This window comes from Apiospora kogelbergensis, assembly GCF_038363985.1.
Source record: "Apiospora kogelbergensis strain CBS 113332 chromosome Unknown utg000008l_segment0_segment0, whole genome shotgun sequence".
Classification (NCBI taxonomy): domain Eukaryota; kingdom Fungi; phylum Ascomycota; class Sordariomycetes; order Amphisphaeriales; family Apiosporaceae; genus Apiospora; species Apiospora kogelbergensis.
The window spans coordinates 1,576,545-1,596,704 of record NW_027117425.1 but is presented as its reverse complement, the minus strand read 5'-3'; the positions used below and the strand labels follow the sequence as shown (position 1 = coordinate 1,596,704).

General features: G+C 53.1%; 4 protein-coding genes across 4 annotated transcripts; 1 reads left to right on the top strand and 3 right to left on the bottom strand.

The window, feature by feature from the left end:
* Nucleotides 1–3,075: 3,075 nt before the first annotated feature.
* Nucleotides 3,076–5,937, bottom strand: PG998_012485 (uncharacterized protein; the record flags this gene model as incomplete). Its single annotated transcript, XM_066879301.1, has 3 exons — nt 3,076–3,374; nt 3,434–3,750; nt 3,803–5,937. The coding sequence occupies 3 exons, from the start codon at nt 5,935–5,937 to the stop codon at nt 3,076–3,078; spliced, it is 2,751 nt and encodes a 916-aa protein (XP_066725685.1).
* A 6,682-nt stretch (nt 5,938–12,619) lies between these two features.
* Nucleotides 12,620–15,157, top strand: PG998_012484 (uncharacterized protein; the record flags this gene model as incomplete). Its single annotated transcript, XM_066879300.1, has 3 exons — nt 12,620–14,252; nt 14,317–15,068; nt 15,137–15,157. The coding sequence occupies 3 exons, from the start codon at nt 12,620–12,622 to the stop codon at nt 15,155–15,157; spliced, it is 2,406 nt and encodes an 801-aa protein (XP_066725684.1).
* Nucleotides 15,158–15,763: 606 nt separating this feature from the next.
* PG998_012483 (uncharacterized protein) lies at nt 15,764–17,170 on the bottom strand (the record flags this gene model as incomplete). Its single annotated transcript, XM_066879299.1, has 1 exon — nt 15,764–17,170. The coding sequence occupies one exon, from the start codon at nt 17,168–17,170 to the stop codon at nt 15,764–15,766; it is 1,407 nt and encodes a 468-aa protein (XP_066725683.1).
* A 488-nt stretch (nt 17,171–17,658) lies between these two features.
* Nucleotides 17,659–19,296, bottom strand: PG998_012482 (glycosyltransferase family 31; the record flags this gene model as incomplete). Its single annotated transcript, XM_066879298.1, has 3 exons — nt 17,659–18,063; nt 18,146–18,982; nt 19,021–19,296. 3 exons carry the CDS (start codon nt 19,294–19,296, stop codon nt 17,659–17,661), a joined length of 1,518 nt encoding a protein of 505 aa, XP_066725682.1.
* Nucleotides 19,297–20,160: the final 864 nt, after the last annotated feature.

Genomic DNA, 20,160 nt, shown 5'->3' with positions numbered 1-20,160 from the left:
ATAGAATTGGGTTAATGCTCTCTCCCCGGGGAGCAGCAGAAAGAGAGACAGGGAAGAGAGGGAGGGAGGGAGGGAGGGACATGCAGAGCTCAGGGGTCAAGAAAAGTGACAGGGCAGGGGGGGGTGAGGAACGAGATGGATGGGGACAGGGTAATATGAAAAAGAGAGGAGCTCTTATCCACCGGCAGAGCCACTCTAGCACACAGACCGAAACAATTCTGTTGATGTTGCTCACAGCTCACGTCCCCAAGTCATTCACACACATAATATATGGATTTGTTTAGGTTACTTCCTATCGTCGAGTGGAGTTTCACTTATTTTAGTGTCTCACGGTCGCGTGTATGTACGAGGTCGAAAATACCATTATCATAACGAACTCCCGTTATAGGCGCCGCAATGACACGAAATGTAAACCTAAAACAGCAAGTCGTGTATCGCATTGGCGGGAACTTCCAGTGAATACCAACACAGATAGATGGAAATCCCCATGCTAAGATTAAAGGGCAGCATAGTGGCTGGTAAAATGAGACCATTGCTGCAGATGGATGTGTGCCCCTTGGGCGATCACTGGACCGCCTCCTCCCAGAGGCAAGAGCAAACAATAAGTCCCCTATTATTCCTCGTCACTAATCTGACGACTCGTGCGGGAACTCCGAAGCTGTTCTCTGACGCCAACGAGACTAGAGATCTCAACGGCCGGGAATCGGGCCTGCATCCTCCGCAACGCCTGGCTTCCGTCTCCATACCTTTACCCCGTTCTTCCATGCTATGGAGAGTTCCCGGCGAATTGATGGTGTTTGATAATCTCCGAAGGGGGAATATCCAATCTGTTGTTGAGTTTGTCATCAAACAGATTGTATGCATCAGGCAACCAGCTCGTAAGGCGTGTCGAGGAGAGATGAGAGGCAGCAAGATCGACATGATGCCTCCTTTTCGCTCACTATACGCACGCCAAGCAATATTGTTAACATGCAAGTAGTAGAACAGATAGGCCGGCAGGCAGGCAACCAAGTTGGCGGTGTAAGTATACGGCAAGTAAGATTGACATGACCCAATACGGTTCAAGTCCGGCCACTCCAACCAGTCGGTCGGTGGGATGTAGGGTGACACTGGGGAATCCTTCGAATACCACATTGCCATTGTGGCTGAGGTACGATAGGTAGATGGTTGCATGCAATGAGCTCACGTCTCTCCTGATTGGATCTTTTGGCGCAGAACACTCACTCTCAGACACAAGCTGTTTCTATTTATAGACGAGAGAGATGATGTATACTGCAATCACCCGGGTGAAAATAGTCGCTAAGCAGCAGATAGATGGCCGTACCGTAGCTTCCGTTGGCCATTCATATCTCGTGCGAGATGTGTGAGATACAGGATGTACCCTATGTTGCAGAAGTATCCAAAGGGTTGAGTAATCAAGCGTCGTAATGTGAGCATTTCCCAGGCTATCGGTACCCAAGATAGGGGCAACCATAAGGCTCGCCACTGACACTGATGCGTCAAGCGGCTCGCTCGTAAGCTTCCTGTCAGACGAACTAGGTCCGGCCCGAAGAAGCCTCTCAGGACAGCAATGATGCAATAATGCCTGTATGTCAGAACGGCTCAAGGAACTCAAAATTAAAGGCTGCGATAAGGGAATGGGATCATGCTGCAGTCAGCCTGCTAGTAGCCGTTTGCATACTCAGGGGTTCAATGTTTGCTGAGGCTCAGCCTTCTTAGGCATTCATGGGTGATTGCCAGGAGAAACTAGATGGTGATGGCATCACGTTCGCTGAAAACACCAACTACCATCCATCGATGAGACAGAAGCATAAAACATACTCTCTTGCGATCACTAAGATACAAGAGAACTTCTACATGACTCGACTGTTGAGCCCCTTTGGAAACACGGGCACACTTGTACGAGGTGGATTTTGACATGCGTCCCAATATCTTTTATTCTGGCTTTCCATCAACCGCAAACCACGATCACGACGCTGCATAGCATCCCACAACTTGCTTACGATGGTCAACCTCCCTCTATCATGTTAACCATTAGCCATGCTGCTAAGTGATGTGCACTAGAAAAATATTCGTCGCAGTAGGAAAACTCATGTGTCGTGGTAAGGCGCTCGCCCCTTTCTCCTTTGCCTTCCACCAGCATGACAGTTGTGACAGAGACGTGAAGTCAAGTACATGGCCACTCAATATATACCTGTTTTGAATAACTACGTATGAAGCCGGAGCAAGAAGACTGTAGCTGGAGGAAGTGGTGGCATAGCAGGTTCAGCCTAGGGGGTCCGCAGCATGTCATTGATCGCCTAAGGGGGTCACGATCGAATTTGTTACTTGGGACTATCTCTATTAAGCTTATAGGTAAATAGGTTTCCACCTTGAGAGGATTAGCTAGTACATATTTGTGAGATTCAAGGGGGAGATGGCGTGAGCTGGGCGTAGAGTGGATGGCAGGATAGGAGATGAGTTACCTTGTCTACGTAAGATGCATTCTGGCTCTTATTCTTCTCCATACGACCGTATACACACAACATAGGGGCTGTCTCTAAATTGAGTACTTCGGCATGAACAAGAGCTTTCGTCATGGACTGGTGAACCGGATGGAAACGTCTACTTATCATACAAAACTAGCTGATTTACGCCTGTAGTTACTTATAGCCAAGTAGATGGAGCGGACATGCTGACTGTCACTTGGCGTGCGTATCGGCATCAGCATCTTATGCCATAGATATGCCCAACGTGCAGTTCATACCAACGATGGACATACTTATATCACATGTGTGGAATAGGCCTTCACAAGGCAAGGTGGCTGCAGCGTTATGAAGAGAAAATGGTATCATAAAATTCAAAACTCCCTAGTACTTAATAGGTATACAAGAAAACCTGAGCTTCCCTAAGCTTCTTTCATACATATATATCCACCACTGCCAACAGATAGGCGTAACAGCTCTTGAAAGTGTTCATGGCGACATAACTCAATACTATACCGCTCGACAATGGCTTTAAAAATCCGACATGATAACCATAAAACATGCCACAAGAGACTAGACGAGTGGCTAGCCGTCCGATATGATAGGTCATTTAGCGTCTAGAGTCTCTATCGTCCAGACTGGAGGTGTCCCTATCTCGGTGGGACCTGGAGTGGTGATGGGAGTCATGGTCTCCGTACTCCAGCGCGGCACGGGGTCGCTCCGAGGCCTCGTCGTCATCACGTCGGTGGCGGCGATGACGCTCACGGTCAGGATCGCGCCTCCTGCGGTCTTCTTCTTCATCCTCGTAACCGCGGCGTCTTCTTCGGTCTTCCTCATCTCCTCGATCACGACCTTTGTCATCATAGTCGTCTTCTCCGTTCTCTCGCTCATACTCGCGCCTTCGCTTTTCTATACGGATTGTCAGCTACTATAAAAACACGGTAATGGAATATGGAATGCCCGCTTACCTCTCAGTTGATTGGTGGCAATTGCGTATTGCTGGATTTCTTCCTTGCTCAAAACGCGGAGGACGATAACGAAGTCATCGCGGACCTCAAACCTTTCTTTGCCGATGGTGAGGGCTTCAGGGTTGACTAGCTTCCTGTTGATTTTCGTCCAACGAGCGCCTTGCGGGGCATCTGCCTTACTCTTGTCGCCCTTGTGAGGAGCGACTCCTTCCCGAACCGGGTGCGGCTCTTCTGGGAACGAGTCCTTGGGCTGCTTGAGGATACCTTTGATAGGCTTCTGGTCTGACTTGTCTCTGGGGGGGCGACACAACTCGCACCTGCTTTTGCTCAGATTCGGTCAAAGCTAGTTCCCGACCACGAGACTCGGACCGGTTGCGAGACTCGGACCGGTTGCGAGACTCGGACCGGTTGCGAGACTCAGATCGGTCCCGCGAAGGCTGGCGTTGCCGGTCAGTTCCGGATGATGCGACAGTATCGGATTTGGGAGCAGGGGTAGGTCGTTCCTTTTCCGTCGACTTCCCTTCGCCCTCTCGGGCTGCTAACTCAGCCTTGAGATCCATCAGGCCCTTGGTATCAGTTGGATCGAAAGCTGCCACAGAGGAGGCGCGCTGGCGCCGCGGCTTGGAAGTCGCGGAACTTTGTTCATCAATAGCAGCAGGCTTCTCTTTGACCGCATCCCTGCCATCGAGAGGACGAGGGTCGGCATCTCGTCTGCTGTATTCCCGATTTCGCTCTCGGTCACGCTCCCTCTCCCTCTCCCGTTCCTTTTCTCTCTCCCGTTCCTTTTCCCTTTCCCGTTCCTTTTCCCTCTCCCGTTCCTTCTCTCGCTCACGCTCACGCTCACGCTCGCGTGAATCCGACTCGTCCCTGTCTCTACGACCCTCCCGCCGCGGCTCGATGGCGGCGGGGGTTTGAGGGGATGGTCTACGTTCGATTTCTTTATCTCGGGGCTTGTAACGGTCTGCAGCACGGGAGCCTGATGTTTCGATAGGTTCATCGGAACCGCTGCGTCGCTTGGGAGACCCCCTGCCGTCCTTCCCGTCGTCCTTATCTTTGTTGGCGGCTGCGCCGAGACCAATAGCTGCTGCTGCCACGCCCAGTCCCGCAGCAACCTTGTCGCGCACCTTCTCGCCTCGTACGCTATCTCTGCTGTCTTTCCTCTCGGAGGTTCGATCATCCTCTATGCGGTAGGGGCGTTCTTTGAGCTCGGACGGCCTGCGTTCATGTGGACGAGCACGATCCAGAGACTCATCTGACCGACGTCTGGGTTCCCGGATCTCGGGTTCCCGCCGAGAACGCCGTTCTTCGTAGATTGGACGCTCCGGTTCCACTATACGGCGATGCTCTGTCTGCTCTAAGAACTCCGGGCGGAGACCAAAACCACGTGCAGCAACGGCATCGTCACGGTAACCTTCGTCGCCTCTCTCGCGACGTGGCTTGTGGGAGCGCTCATCATCTCGAGGACGGTAGATTTCCTCAGGCAACGACTGTCGAGGAGTGGATTCTTGATAGAGCGAAACAGGCCTTGGCCGCGAGGTCCGCGAACGATCAGTGGCGATGCTTTCGCCAGTGTCTAGATGGCTCGACCGAATGGGAGAAGGTGGGACCTGAGGCGGAGTAGGCATCGTAAGGGACGGTCGATCGTAAATGCCTGCTGCAGCCGCTCGATTATAGCGATCGAGGGCGGATGAAGGAGGCGGGGGCCCACGCCGACCGTCTATGCGTCCGATGTCGCTGGTGACAGTAACTGACGGTCGGTAATAGCCCCTATCAAAACTCTCGCGGCGTCCTTGTCGGCTTCGTGGGCCGTCGTGGTCAAGATCATGTCTTACCAAGTCACTTGGCTTGGTGTACTCGAAGTTGTCCTCTACCGTACTGGTGCTAATCCGTGGCTGGCTGATATACCCGCCCTGGCGACTATGGGGTCGGTATTGGTCACTGGGACCGAGCCGAGGGGCCCGAAGTCTGTCATCGCCTACTCGCTCTCTTAGCCTGTAGAGCTCATCGTTGTCCAGGGTTGCGCTTTGCGTATGGCGGTGCTGGCTTCGCGCTCGGATGGAAGATGCAGGTTGCGCATAGTATGTCTCGTCGCTTGGACGGTAGGGGTTTTGACCAGGGCTGGAAGGCCTGCCAGAGCCCGACGATGTATGAGACGAAGTATTGTGAGGGCGGGTATGGTTCGTGGTGACTATAATTGGCTTAATTGTGCTGCCGGCGTCGATGGTCGATGAGCGATGGCGGTTCCGGCTCGGTTCGCGAACACTAGAGCTTCTATGAAACGGTTCTTTTGTCACGTTGTACGTGGTTATGGTTGCGGCTGGTGCCGCGCGATGTTCGCCGGAGGCACGCGGGACGCTCGAGTCGTAGCGAGCAGTAGGCACAGCGTGGATATCCCCGCCATACCAGGGGGCTGCGTATCCGATTGAATGGGGTAGAGAGGCCCGGGCCGGATTGAAGGTTGGCGACCGCCGGCCCGAAGGTTGTCTGTATCGAGGGTCGGTCATGGTGATGATGATTGATTGATTGACCGCTTGCGCTGGCTGCGGATTTTTGCTGGCTGACATTCACTAGGCTGGGCCTCAATGATGAGGGAGGGGTTCGAGGATGGGTTTTTGAATGGGCTTTGCAGAAGCCTGGTGGAAAAAGCTGCTAGGGATGGGCTGACGTAGTATGTCGCCCTAGCCGGCACGGACGTCTGGAAATGCAAGGATTGGGCACGAGTCGGTGCAAGCCAATTGCCAATGGGTAAATTCGAGTGTGTGTCGCCGTTATCTGGGTCTGGAAACCTGGGATTGGGGTTTCGGATGATTGGGATTGGGGGCGAAGGAGCCAGAGTCTCTCATCCGCACAGGAGCTTCTCGACTCGTAAAAAGACGGGCCAGGGGCTTCTTTGGGCGCACAATTGAAGCCGGAGTCCTACTTGGCGTAGGAATGCCAGTGACCAATGTAAGCTGCACGTATAGTTTAGCAGCTGAAAACACCAAAAGCCTTGACAAGGGGAACACACTTTGGCAATGTCTCTGGCGAGTACAATCCCGAAACTTTGGCCGGGAGCCCAGTCGGATTTTTGTTGATAAGGGTCCTGGCGGCGCGCAATGTATCGTGGGGTAAAAGCGTAGTGACAGGCCGCTTGGCAGCGTTTCCCCCAGATGCTGGTTCACAGGGTGCTGCTTGCCGTATGCACAAGGTATACCGTCTGTATGGTAGCGGGATGGAATGGATAGTCAGACAGGTAGCGGTGAGGTTGGGCGAGCCACTTAATAGGCACGAGAACCTCTCTTTGCCCAGCCGCAGGCGCAAAAGCACAGGAGTGGGGTTGGCAGGATATTGCTGCTGCTTCTGCCGCTTGCTGATGCTCCCGCCCGGTCGGTTCAAGCAGGGTTGTAGTATATGTATATGTAGACGGAAAAGCAGGCCGATCGAGGGAGTGAGCTGTTTGGGAAGTCGAGAATTGGCAGGTCAACTGACAACACAACACAGCAGGTAGTAATAACAATAAGCTGTAAGCGGCGGAATGGGCGATATCATTCGTGGGTGGCGAGACCAATGGTGTTGGCAGGCTGCCCAAGGCCGAATGCGAATGACACAATGTGGTGGAAAGCCTGGTAGGGCCGGAGCCTATAGCCGCACTCCTGTCAAATTACGGCGTCTCAGATCTCGTCGACCCTTCTGAACATGAACCACGGGAACGGGCCGACGGACGGTTTCTCGCGTGGATGCCTTGCTCGTGTGTTATGCCGGGGACTGGCAGCAATGATTTGAGACAAGGACAGGAGACGATGAGTGAAACGGTAGTTATAGTTATCAGGGGACACAGAAGGAGAAATGCAAGTGAGTGTGGTGTCCTCAACCTAGCGAATGTATATCGAGGCCACTTCTCACGGGCGAAGTAAGAGAAAGAGGGACGGGACTGGGGCAAGAAACCGCACAAGGAGGAGCGAATCCTTCCGGAGGGGGTCTGTCCTCTAATAATAGCGAGAAAGTTGATGCGAGCGTAGCAGATACAGTGGACGATAGCAAAGCGGCATCAACAACGGCAACAATCACAGCACAATTCTATCCTTTCACCAGTTGTAGCAACCTGCAGCGAGGCATTGCATTGCCTGAATCGAGGTGGGGGCGCCTGCAAACCGTGTGTCGTGTCGTACATACCAGATACATAGCCATGGCCCGTAGCAAATACCTGAGTCCCAATATCAATACCACACCCCATGCAGGCCGGCCGTGGAACATTTCTAGTCTGCAGTTAGACCGTGTCAACCTAGATGGGTGGTGGTGATGGAGGGGGGGTTCAGGGGAAGGGAGGAGGGGCCGGAAGCAAGCAATGGTCATGGGCGATGACGTGCAATGAGAGGCCAGCTAGGCCAGGAGGCGTGGTTGCGTCAATCCCGCTCGCTCTAGGCTCGTGTCATCTACTTTCTCTCAAGTCTTGGGTCTCTGGAGACGTCGTCCTCCACTTCCAGAATAGCAACCTAAGCAGCAAGGATCGATCCGGGCTAAGCCTGTCCAAATCCCGGGCACTAAAGCTGCGAGACCCTGTCTCTTGGTGTTTCTTCTTTAGGCATTATTGCAACTCCCATTGAGGATCGGCGCCCTGGCTTTCGCGTCCTCCTGGCTTGCCTGGTCCCTGAATAGAGCCCGCCAGGTTTTCCGACTACATCTACTTGTCGTAGGTTACCTTTTTTCTTAGCCGCATGTTAGGCCTCGGGAAAAGAGGACCCTACACGAGTAGAACCCGCCGAGCCATCACGAGAGGAGGCCAGGAGGGCAAGAAACGGCGACGATGGAGAGGGTCTTCTCCAACTACCTGCAGTTGGTTGGTGCCATCTACATACGTTCGTTCGCTTTTGCGCAAAACGTCTGCTGGGTCGCACAGAGCGGCACGGAGCGCGCACGCAGTCGTGCTTGGCGTTACTCTCCGACCGGGGCACGAAAGAAAGCCCGTGTTTACATAATCATATGGGCTGTTTGAGTGCCACGAGACTTATATTTGTTTGGTAGATATGGCACATTTGGATTTTACCCCTGCCTGTTTTGATATTTGAGCGTGAAAACATCTCCAGTGGGCACGCGAGGTTTGCCGGCTCGTCTCAAGACTATTCGTTACAGGACCACAGTTGTCTGCTTCCCCTGGCTGTATTCGACTCCTGGGTTGGGCCTCGACGCCGGAACCCAATCCGCAGTGTGACAGGCAATGAATGAGTGAATGAGCTGCTTACGCCAAAGCCAAAGTATGGGCACGGTTACACAATCAGTCAGTCGGTTGGCGTTTCGTCTTTGTTTGCTGAGAAACGACACAATTTTCTTTCCAATTTGACTCATGGCGGTTGATGCCTGAGCTGCGGCAATGATACTTCACAATCGAGGTACCAGCCGGCAAATGACCGATGCCACGGGCATGGAGGAGGCGATACCAAGTATATTGAACACAGGGGTCAGGATGGCATTTCTCAGGAACGTTTTTTCTTCTTCTTTCTCGCTATGCTAGTCCGCCCCCACCCATCACAGCGGGGACCTCGTCGCACCACAGTTCAGACATGCCTACGTCCTACTGATGTAGGTATGTATTTTCCGAAGTCAACGGGACCAAATTTTCATTTCCCTTCGGATGAAGACACCTTCTTCGGTTATTGGAGGGGCAGCAATATCCTTGTTGCTGTGGCAGATACCAACTGACCGGCCGACTAGTCGTCTGAAGCACAGATTGAACGAGGCTAATCAGCTTAGATGCGGACACTATACGGAGTACGAAGACGGTTATCGGGCTAATTGGTGACTAGCACAGGCAGGCAGGCCATGGCATCCCCCAAGGTCACTTGTTCGCTTAAGGACGCTCCCACCGGCAGACGGAGTTGGCCTGTCGCGATTTCTGCCCAACGATGATCCCGGAACGGACGAAGAGCGACAGCCTCGCTTGCCTAGTCCGAGCCGGGGTAACCTTGTCGCATCTTTGTTGACTCGAAGGCAGGGCGGGCAGCCCAATAAATCATCTTTAGACTTCTGTAATCTCGATGTTTTCCTGGCCCCTGGGATTTTGGAAAATATTGGCGAGCCATACTCCGTAACATTCATTTGATTAGCTTCGGACGATGCACAACAGTGGATGAGGTGGGCAGATCTGAGCTGAAGACTCGCCACGCTATGTACATATCTTCGCAGCCTCTAAGCGGCTCAGGCCGTGCTACTGTCATGGCATTACGGGACCTCAATTATATAAGCGTTCAATCGAAGACCGAAAAATGGCTCGTTCGACAGGCAACACATGATTATCAATGCCTTGTTCATAGGCCGGTTCTCTCGAACCCTAGTGTTCTGCGTGATCTCTTCTTGAACAGAGAGATGTTCTGTTCGCTTTGTGACGCAGCCATTATCTTATCCTAGGCGAGGCTTGTATGGTTGATACTGGAACCTGGAACAGCTTCTGATCTCGAGAACCATCTAATTATGGTGCAGGAAACGTGATCCCCCGTTCCTGGATACCGTAACGAACCCGCCATCTTCCAACCCCTGATTTCGGTATCTGATACATGATATGAGAGATCAGAGGTTGCAACAAGAGTACCCCATCGAACGGATGGGTCCGCGGTCCCATGAATCTGCTTACAAAACCCAGGATCGTCGGGCAACAGCTCGATGGCAAATTCTGACAGCAACTCTAACCCTGACAACTCAACCTTGGCCGCCGATCACAAACACGGCATAAATCGGTAGAGCCCAACTGCATCTCTAGATTGTCATCGCGGTACTGACTCGCGAAAATACCACGTCCAAGTTGTTCTAGACTCATCCCTCCCCACCATGAGTGTGAACGGAGGTTCAAATAATGTGGATGATGACAATAAGGTACCTGTGCTTTTCCCACATTTAGTAGAGCCGCCGGGCTTTCAACCCGACCGAGTCGTCAGTGGCGACTTGGCTCCTTGTGTACCTGACTCTGTGCGGCCGGACCCGTGATCCTTGGTGTATAGATGCATATCGCGAGGGCACAGCATCCGGAGCTTCCTAGCAACGGACCCCTTACCCGACCAACTCCTACTCATAGTACTGGCAGTATGCATGATATCCTCCCCGAGGGAGTTACAATAACCCCTGGAGACTTGTATCACGACACCATTGAAATGCAGTCGAATTATTGGGACTTCACAACCAGCGGTCGATGCTGGACGTATCATAAGCACGGTTTCAGGAAAGCCCAAGGATTACTGTAATGCCATCTCCAATCCAGTACAGTTTTTTACCTAGGATCCCAAAAGATGCAATAATATAGTGAAAGAATACCACTCAAGGCCTTTTTACTGGAGTGGTATATCTATATCTCCAATTGTATCAACTTGTGCTGTCATTCAATACAGTCATTTAGGCTGTCTCCAAGTGGACAGGAGGGTTACACTGCGGTCACATTTTTCCTGACCAGCCAATGTCCTTGTATGCTGTCGTATGAACATATTCTTTAGAGGGGGAAAGCCCCGGCTATGACCTGCATGTCTTCTTGCCTTTGATTTGTACCGCATAAATGTGGTCGCAGTACCTGTATTACAAACCCCTGTTGTCAGGTCTTCCCGAATGATGGACACATAAACCTCTCCTGACCGCAAGCATTCAGTAATAATAATAATAATAACCATAATAATAGTAATAATAAGCTAAATTAAACGGAATAGGATGAAAAACATTGAAAAGGGTAAGACCCAGTGTCTCTGGTATCATTGAATAGCTGGGAATGTATTTGAAAGCTACAGTCAGTTCACCCAGCATCAGTCGTCTCAACTGTGTTGATTGACGCCAATGACAATCACGGACAACATAAGACGACGGTTAATACATACATATTCGTTCTACTACTGGGCAACTATGAAGAAACTGTGAGTGGGCTCGTTTAGGCGAGTCATTGACAGTCGTCCTGCTTCCTGGCGCCCCTTTCTTGATGGTCATAACAAATATCACCATGCCTGCTGATAGGCCTGAATATATGAACCCACTGATATTTACCGTACCGCAAGTGCAAAGAGGTGGGGGGGGTTGTCTGGCGAGCTTGAACTCAGCGTCTCATGGGCCCTCCGAGTTCCGCTGTAATTACTGTGTTAGCCACCTCTATACAGCAAAATGTGCAGTGTTCTGCGGCAGGACATGTGTTAAGGACTCAAACAGATGGCCAAACCCTTTAGTAATGCCATGTACGAAGTCCAAAGGGTAGATATGACGAGCTCTTGAGCGACATATGAGGCACAATAAAACTCAGGATATCTTTGCTAGCCTTTTACTCATTCAGGCAAGAGGCAGGGGATATGTTTTGTACCTAATATCTACCGAGGAATGCATGATACCTTCACTAAGCATATCGCTTGGGTTAATATTTTGGCATACACAGGAACATATCATGAAGCTGTAGCTAGAGGTTACAATGTTAAGAGCGAGGAAAATGTTGACAAAATTTGACACCGCGCGGCCAAATGTTCTTACCGATGTGAACAAAGCTGGAAAAGTGAAGGAAGTAAAGGATTGAGGAAGGCACGCGTACCTGCTACCAATGTAAACATTAGGTACATGTGAGATGTATTCCTACCTTACAAGAACTCGATCCTAAGGCAGAATTCAGCATCGCGCTTTGCAACTTGTACGTGAAGAGTTGAACGATATATGGTAGTTCGAGCTGGACAGCCCTAGCTGAACGGTATAAGATACATCTTCTAACCTCGCACCACAACCCACATCCCTCGACGACAACTTCGACTTGATAGAAGTTACTGGCCAAGCCAAGACGGTGCATTGAAGGCATCATCTTCATCGACGACACGCCTGACATTTTGAGGTTGACGCTCCGTTCATTACCATATTTTCGTTTTACTCCTTCACCTGTTCGAAAACACCATAACATACCGCCCAACACCCCCGTGCCCTCACACAAGAATCCCTCTAAAGATTGTCTTCACAATATCCTGCAGTGTGTAGGACACCCACTCTAACCTCTTCACGAGGCGTGGGAATTTACTCAGTTCTGATTTCTTCCATCGGCGTTGTGCCTTTCAGAGCAACTACAATCGAGTTGCAGCCAACCTGTTTACTCGGTTGTCTGCACATCTATTTCACACTTCCCCAAATATTTCACGTCTTTGATTTTCCTAATCAAACTACCCAGTCAAGTCAGCAATCACTGGCAGTCCCCAGGATTCACGTCACCATCTCACAATGGCAGCCTCTACCCCCAAGTTCGTGCCTAATGTGCCCGAGTTTATGGCTCGACCTGCATCTATCGATGGTGCTGTCCTTGATGCGACTTTTGTCACTCGATCTCTTCCGGATATCGATAACAAGACAATTGTCATCGGTCTTCTTGCCGTGCCCAGGGAGAAGGCTGGTCCGGAGAAGGAAGCTTGGCACATCAGTGACTTCTTGGCTATCAAGACGCTGGTCTCTGGTGTCCAGGCCGATCCCCGTTTCCAGGTCTGGCTGTCTCAGTGTGACACTGAAGCCATCGTGAAGCAGAACCCATCTGCCTATACACATGGCCCCGAGCACCGCGTCGTCAGTGGCGCAGCAGTCACCTTGGACAACAGCAACTCAGGGCAACCTGGTTTTGTCAATGGACAGATCCCCATTGTGTTTGAGCCCAATGTCGAGACGATCCAGCTGCGTTTCCTAAACGAGATTGGTAGAAAATCCGTCATTGCCGCCGAAATGGGCTTTCAGATAGTCGTGGTCATATCTGGTCGCACCACCTTGGAGCAGGATGTCTATCTCGATGACTATGACGTTGCCATCACTAGCCAGCAAATTCGCAGTGTGATGGTTGAAGGCGCTCAGGCCACAGTGGTTACTTCCTCCTTGACTTCGGCTGGTTGGCAGATCAACCCATCCTTCAACGAGGACCGGGCAGCGCGTGCTGTCAAGAAGCCGATTGACTTCTTGGCCCGACAGTGTGGTGGCATATTCTCGCGAACTATCACCGAGAAAATCCTTAGCTGGGACTCCCCCTTCATCGACAACGCTAAGTTCGATCCTATCAAAAAGGATCTAGAATCCCACCCAGGTCCTGCCATGCCTGACGATGAGCAGTGTAGAGCGCGAACCGAGCTCTCAAACAAGACTCATGCCCTGCTCACATCAAGAATGTTACCAGACCACTATGATCATTCTTTCACATTTGATGCGGAGAAGGACACTTGGACACAACTCATCGGCAGCCGCAAGAACCCAGAAATGCTTGAGACGTATGGTAAGATCTGGAACAAGCTTGGCACCCTGCCTCCTAATTCTGAAAATGTCGAGGACCGTCTCTCTTTCTTCGGAACTGCCTTTGGTGGTAATCGTCAATCCCAGATTAATCATCTCAAGCATCTTGTCCAGGAATCCTTCCCGGCCTGGCCTGGATACTATACATCGACGTTTGGCCAGAATGTTCGGTCTGAGTTTCGCACGTTCCTCAGCAATCCAAGTCCTACCGACTTGGACTGCCATGTTATCTTCAGTATTGTCGAGTGCCGCATGACCACCATGGTTCTCGGCGATCTGCTCATCAGATACGCAGGGCTTGATCTTATTTGGGCCCAGCGTTGCCGTGACTGGGATGAGCAGCGCTACGACCGGATGATACAGAAGGAAGAAATCATTCCGGCCGAGGCAGCAGCATCAAGGGCTGTGATGGGTCGAATCGTCCGCTCTTTCCCCTTCTTCTATATCCCTCCTGGTCGTGTGTTGGATAGCTCCAAGCTTCATCACCAAACGCCTCCGCGAATCTCGCGATATCTCGCGATTGGTCTAACACTGCGCTACCGTAAGGAGGGACCCGACCAGGAATCCGCTATCGCTAAGGTCTTAGAGAGTAAGTCCCATTGTAACCCCGAATGCTGCCATTTATATGTGTAACTACTGACATACTGCCACAGTCATCCAGCAACTTCAAGATAAGCAGGTAGAGCTCTTACTGGATGATGAGGATCTCCGCAAGAAGGGCGTAGCTTGGTGGAAGTCGATCGAGCACGAAGTCGCCGAGGATGTTTGGGAGTCTGATCAACTTGCTGCCAACTTTGTGCCCCCGCCTCCTGAACTGGTTACCCCCAACACTGCACTCAGCGAGAATCAAGAAAGTCGTTTTGATACTGTTGCAAAACAAACCCCGACCAAAGTCAATGTACGAGACAATCAAATGGCAGGGATTGAAGTCCAATCTCCTGAACAGCCCGCCACGCCGAGCAGCAAGGACGGAATGCCCCAAGATCGTTCCCCTGTCTTCGAGGTCGCGCAGGGTGTCTCGCCAGAGGTTAAGATCGAGTCCCATGACTTGAAAATCAACACATTTGCCAACGCCAACGCCAAAATCCACGAGGTCGGCCCAGATTTGGCCAGTGCTGATGCTCTAGTCCCACCTCATCTACGAAAGGTTTGGAAGCCCAAGTCAACGAAGCCCGCAGAGGTCAAGCCCGCAGATCATATTCGCGAGAAACTCGAAGAGGAAGTCTCTGTTCGTTGCATTGCCAGTCCAGAGAATGATGGGGTAGAGGAAGCTCAGGTCGACTCTCCCGAGCTGAATGCGGCCAAGCCAGACTTTTCCCACGACGAGACCCCCAAGCTCAAGCCAGCTACTACCACCGTTCCCAAGGTGCCCGAGGTTGACAATAGCCTCCCCCTCACCTCAGAGGTAAAGGCAACTCTGTCACCCTTCCGTCTTACCACTAAAGTTTTTTTTTTTTTTACTGGCATTGGCAGGTGCAACAGGATGAAGGATGAGACGAGAATTCAGTTTGCAGACATTGTTTGTGGTTGGTGAATGGTCGCACGGTTTCAGAGGCATGTATGTGCAAGGCTGCTAGTACTTGCATTCAGTCATGATTGCAGTTGGTAGACATTCTACTGGGCGATAAATCGGTTCATATGGGGGAAGAAGACATTGGCCAGTTATGCTTTTCTATGATTTGGCGACAATGAAATCGAATGACAGTTGTCCATAGTCGAGCTTGGAAGCCTAGACAGATTCATTATAAATAATTTAGCTTAGTTCTTGATAGGCGAGATTGCACTGCGAACAGCTCCGTGTGTTGCGAAGCCTCTTGGGGTTGAGTTTTAGTTGAGACGGATGGAATATGAAGGCCACGTCGAACTTAAAACATTACCTGCTAGAAAGGAACGTCAGGAAACGGGCGCTTCTGAAAGCCATGCCCTAGGATCAGGGATATATATATGGCTTGGGGGTGGGAAGCCGAGTCTTGCGCCATCCATTACAACTTCACACACTTTTGGTTGGGATAAACGAACCGGCATGCACTCACCGTGGTGGTCTACCTCATATTCGTGATAGTTGGAGTACGTGTCTTTTACAATTACCGAATATTTTACCTACTGACTCGTAGCAGCCTGTTTGGTGCTATCACCACCATCGCCGTCGTCCTTGGGCGGCGCCCGGCTGCCCCTCTGGTACACGAAGAGAGCCTCGTCCTTGCCCGGGAAGCTGGGCAGGGGCACCTGGGCGACCTTAACCCACTCGGCGGCGAGGGCGGGGTCCTGGGCCATGAACTCGTCCATGCTGCGGTCGCGGAACCCGGTGTAGCCGTTGTGGTTCTGGGTCCCCGCGACGGCGAGGGTGTCGCCCCGGTAGGCCCGGAGCAGGTTGCGCGTGAAGCCCCCTTCCTCACCGCCCGCGACGCCGCCGCCTACGATCGGGTACACGAGCAGGAGTACGGCGTCCTTGCTCTCGGGGTGCTTCTGCAGGTACGCCACGCCATCGGACACCAGGGTGTCCGAGACCCAGTTGGCGCGCCAGGCGCTTTGGGCGTTGTCTATGGGGATGATTCTTTGTTCTTTCTGGTCTGGTGCTGACGATGATGACGTTTTGGATTTTTTCGAGGTGGCTGTTGCGGTGGTAGAGCTGCTGCTGCAACAGTATTGCCGCAGCATGAAACTCCAGTAGCCGTTGCCGGACCCCACGTCGAGGACGTCGCGGCCGGCGGCGACCTCCTTGAGGATGGCCAGGGCCTCATGCGAGGGGCACACGCACCCGAAATGATGCATGAGCACGGGGAGCACATGGTGGGCGCTGCGGACGGCCTCGGACTCCGGGCTGGGCCCGGCCCACTCGAGATTCCGGCACGCCCACTCCAGGAACGTCAGGTACGGGTTCGGCGCGGGCAGGCTGGTGATCTTCTTGAGGCGCGGGATCTGGAGGTTCGGCAGCGCCGGGTGCAGGTAACGCTTCTCCAGCAGGTGGGCCGCGATCGAGACGCGCAGGGAGTTCTTCTTGGCGTTCAGGGCGAACGTCTTGAGGACGTTGGGCGTCACCGTCGTCGGGCTGAAGATGGAGAGGTAGGTGTCTATGTCCGGTCTCGGGGGCGGCGCGGCGGGCTTCCCCAACGCCTTTGTCCCCGGCGGCTGCTTCTGCTGTGTTTCCGATTCCGCCGCCGCCGCATCATCGTTCTTTTTGTTGTTGTCGTTCGCGGGCGAAGCGGAGGAGGGAGGTGACAGATGGCGGTACCAGGTGTGCAGCCCGTTGGCGGCCCCCATGCCGATGACGTGCTGGACCTGGGCCAGCGTCACGGACACGATGGCGTGGTAGACGTAGGCGTCGCGCGGGGGCAGGTTGAAGGAGACGGCGATGGCCGAGGCGAAGTCGTCCTTGGCGAGGAAGGCGGCGGCCCGCTCGTGGAGCTCGGCGTCGGCGAGGTAGGCGACGGGGTCCCAGGCCGGCTTCGAGTCCTCGCAGTACTCGAAGGGCTTCTTCGTCGTCGCGGCCGCCCTGCTCGGTGCCATTGTGTGCGTGTCTTATTTGTCGTGATGTTCCGTTCCTCACGAGACGGCCGTCCTGTATCTTAAGTGTCTGTTGACCAAAGTGGGGGAGGGGCAGTTTCATTTTTTGGTGTAAATGGTGCACATGCGCTGGCAGACTGGGTCCCGTCCATGACGCACTAATATTCGGACTTTAGAGGTTGCTGGATATACCAGACAGACAGACAGACCCGTAGTCCCCGTATGCATTGATTGCTGTGCCCATTCCGAGTCATTCATTGCATGGTTGACACTAATGCACCCGATCATGAGAAACGCATCTAAGGTTTTTTGGGTTGCTGAAACCAACGTCTAATCTTTCTTATTAAAGGGTATCATCAGTAATGTAGTTAGTCTAGTAGATCCTTTCTCTCGTGAGCGTCGTATATGGGAGGGTACAGCAGTAGTACAGAAATGTTACAGAGTTAGGCCGTTTCCTCGTTCCTTCGTTTTCTCCCTGCTTCATTTCGACATTAAAACATCCTCTGGTTGCTCGGCCGGAGCCACTCGACGACATCGCAGTTGTGCTCCTGCCCGAACCGCCCGATGCGGTCCATGTTCCACCCGGACACGAACCGGCTCTGTTCTGCCGACCAAGCTTGGCCTTCAGGCAGCGTCGGCGCCTCCTTCTCGACTTCGGGGCTGCGCGGCACACCCACAATGGCGGCCTCGCCCAGACGGCATGTGTCGAGGTGCCATAACCACTGGAAGCACCTTGTGTCCTCGGCGCAGAACTTGGCGCATTCGTTGTAGTCTTTGAACATGGCCGTCGAGTACTCGCCCCAGCCCCGGTTGTCCCAGTCCAGGGCGATTTCCCTGGACGCGGGACCTTGTTCGGCATGCTCGTGTTCCCAGGCGTCTCGGTATAGGAGAGGTCTCTGTAACGAATATTAGTCAAAAGAGCTCTTTTTTCCTCTCGGGAAATGCGCCCAGGGAGGAAAGTTGAGATTGGTGTCTTACATCACGGTTTCTGCTGACGTGTTCCCACTTCCAGAAATCGACCATGTACTCAGGCTTCATCTTGTGCATGGTCATCATCGGCTGGCACCAATGCCGGGTGCCAAAGGGTATGTTATGCGGCGCGTTGGGGCTGAACGTGGGCCAGAGCCCCGAGAGGGTCACCCCGGCGTTGAACAGTGCCCATCCGATCACCGAGTCGCCGCAGCACTCGTGCCGTAACAGCTCAAGCCAACGGTGGCTCAGCGGGGCCTCGACATAGTCGCCGTCCTTCCCAACCTTGCGCGCAAGCAACTTCTTCATGGCGCCGCGGCTGAGCGCATAACCGGGCCCGCCATTGGCGAAAAACGTCACCTCGTCCTTGTCGGTGTGGCGGCCAGGCGAGGGGCTGCCCAGGTACATGGGGGTGTCGGCGTCGAGATTCTCCAGCATGCGAAAGACGTTGTCCCACACCACGTACGTGTCCGACTCGTAGAAGAAATACCAGCGCTTGTTGGGGCGCAGCGCCCAGGCCTGTTCGACTATGGGCAGAAATTTGTATTTATCGATAATCCAGCCATTGATTTCAGGGCGCGGGTCGCCGGGCTGGAACGCTGTGCCGTTCTCGTTGAGGTTGTGTAGGGCTAGGTAGTTGATGAAGTCGGGGTTGTTGTCGCGGTACGAGGCCGGGGTGGTAGCGAGCACGTCGTGGACCTGGCGTCCCGCAATGGTCTCTTCATAGTCGGAGAAGATGAGCAGGTCCTGCAGGCAGGCCGAGACGCTCGCGAGCTGCGACTCGACGCGGGCGGGCTGATCGCCATGGCCGAACTTGAGCACGGGCTGGACCAGGTTGGCCAGCTTCTGCTGGGGAAGGAGCGGCACAGATCATCGTCGGTCACGGCGCCAATATCGGGGAAAGAGATGGGCTGGAAGCTGCTTGTCGTCTCCCAGGGCAGAAACTTGGGGCGTTTACTGCCGTCTTCAGCGGGCAGCGCTTGCTCCGGCGGGTTGCTATTCTTATGACGCGAGACACCGATGTCGTAGCCAAAGGGCCGGTGGTCGTCGGATATAAGGATGGAGGAGAGTAGGAGCGCGATGAGGGCGGCGGCGATGACGAGCCCCAGCATGCGCTGCAGTCGCAGGTTCAAGCCCACCTCGTGCCCACCTAACATCATATTGTGACCACTCCAATTCTTAATACTGGCCCACGGCATCGAAAAGACGGAGCTCGGAAGAGAGCTTTCGTTCTTTCCTGGCTATTTCGGGCAGGTTGGGAGGGGCCGGTTTTCTTATACAACCAAGCGCTACATTCGCACGTGGCACTGAAGATGGCAGCGTGGAGTCGTGGATTTGGTGGGATTCGTCATGGAGTTGTTCATTTATGTAAAGGTGACGACGCACACTTGGGAAATGATGAAGGATGAGGGATGAAGGAAGCAAAGATCACAAGAAGAAGAAGAAGAAGAAGAAGAAGAAGTGGAAAGGAGACCCAGCAATTGCGGCGCAAGGAGCCCAAACGACCAAAAAAGAGGAAGCCTTGCGGTATCGAGATCGGTTGGGGGGCTGACATTTTCCATTTTCCATGTTCCACGGCCTGTTTGCTGCTTGCTTGCTTTGTATCTAATCATTTTGGCGGCAGTGTAACCGAACTTGAGCTCCCCCAAGCCCACTTCTTTGCGAGTTGCGGCGGCTGTCTCCTTCTCAGTTAGGGCCAGTGGATCAGCCGCAGGCCCAGCAGCCTCCCTCCCCTCGTATATCCTCCGTATTTGGGGTTGGCATGTACGGCACCCGGCAATGACGGTTGACAGCAGTAGATGCTGGGTCGATTGCTGACAGGTCTGCACGTCTGCACGTCTGCAGGTCCACTGATGCAATCCTAATCTTGCTGCCTAGTGTGCGGCGTAGCGCTTGCGGCGATGGCTTTAATGAGCAGATGCAGCTGTGCTGTTACTACTGGAATATCGGCAGCCGTTTCCTTCATTTTACGCAGCAATATCCGACAGCCCTGCAGCAAGGCTACTTTCCGAAATGACCAACTC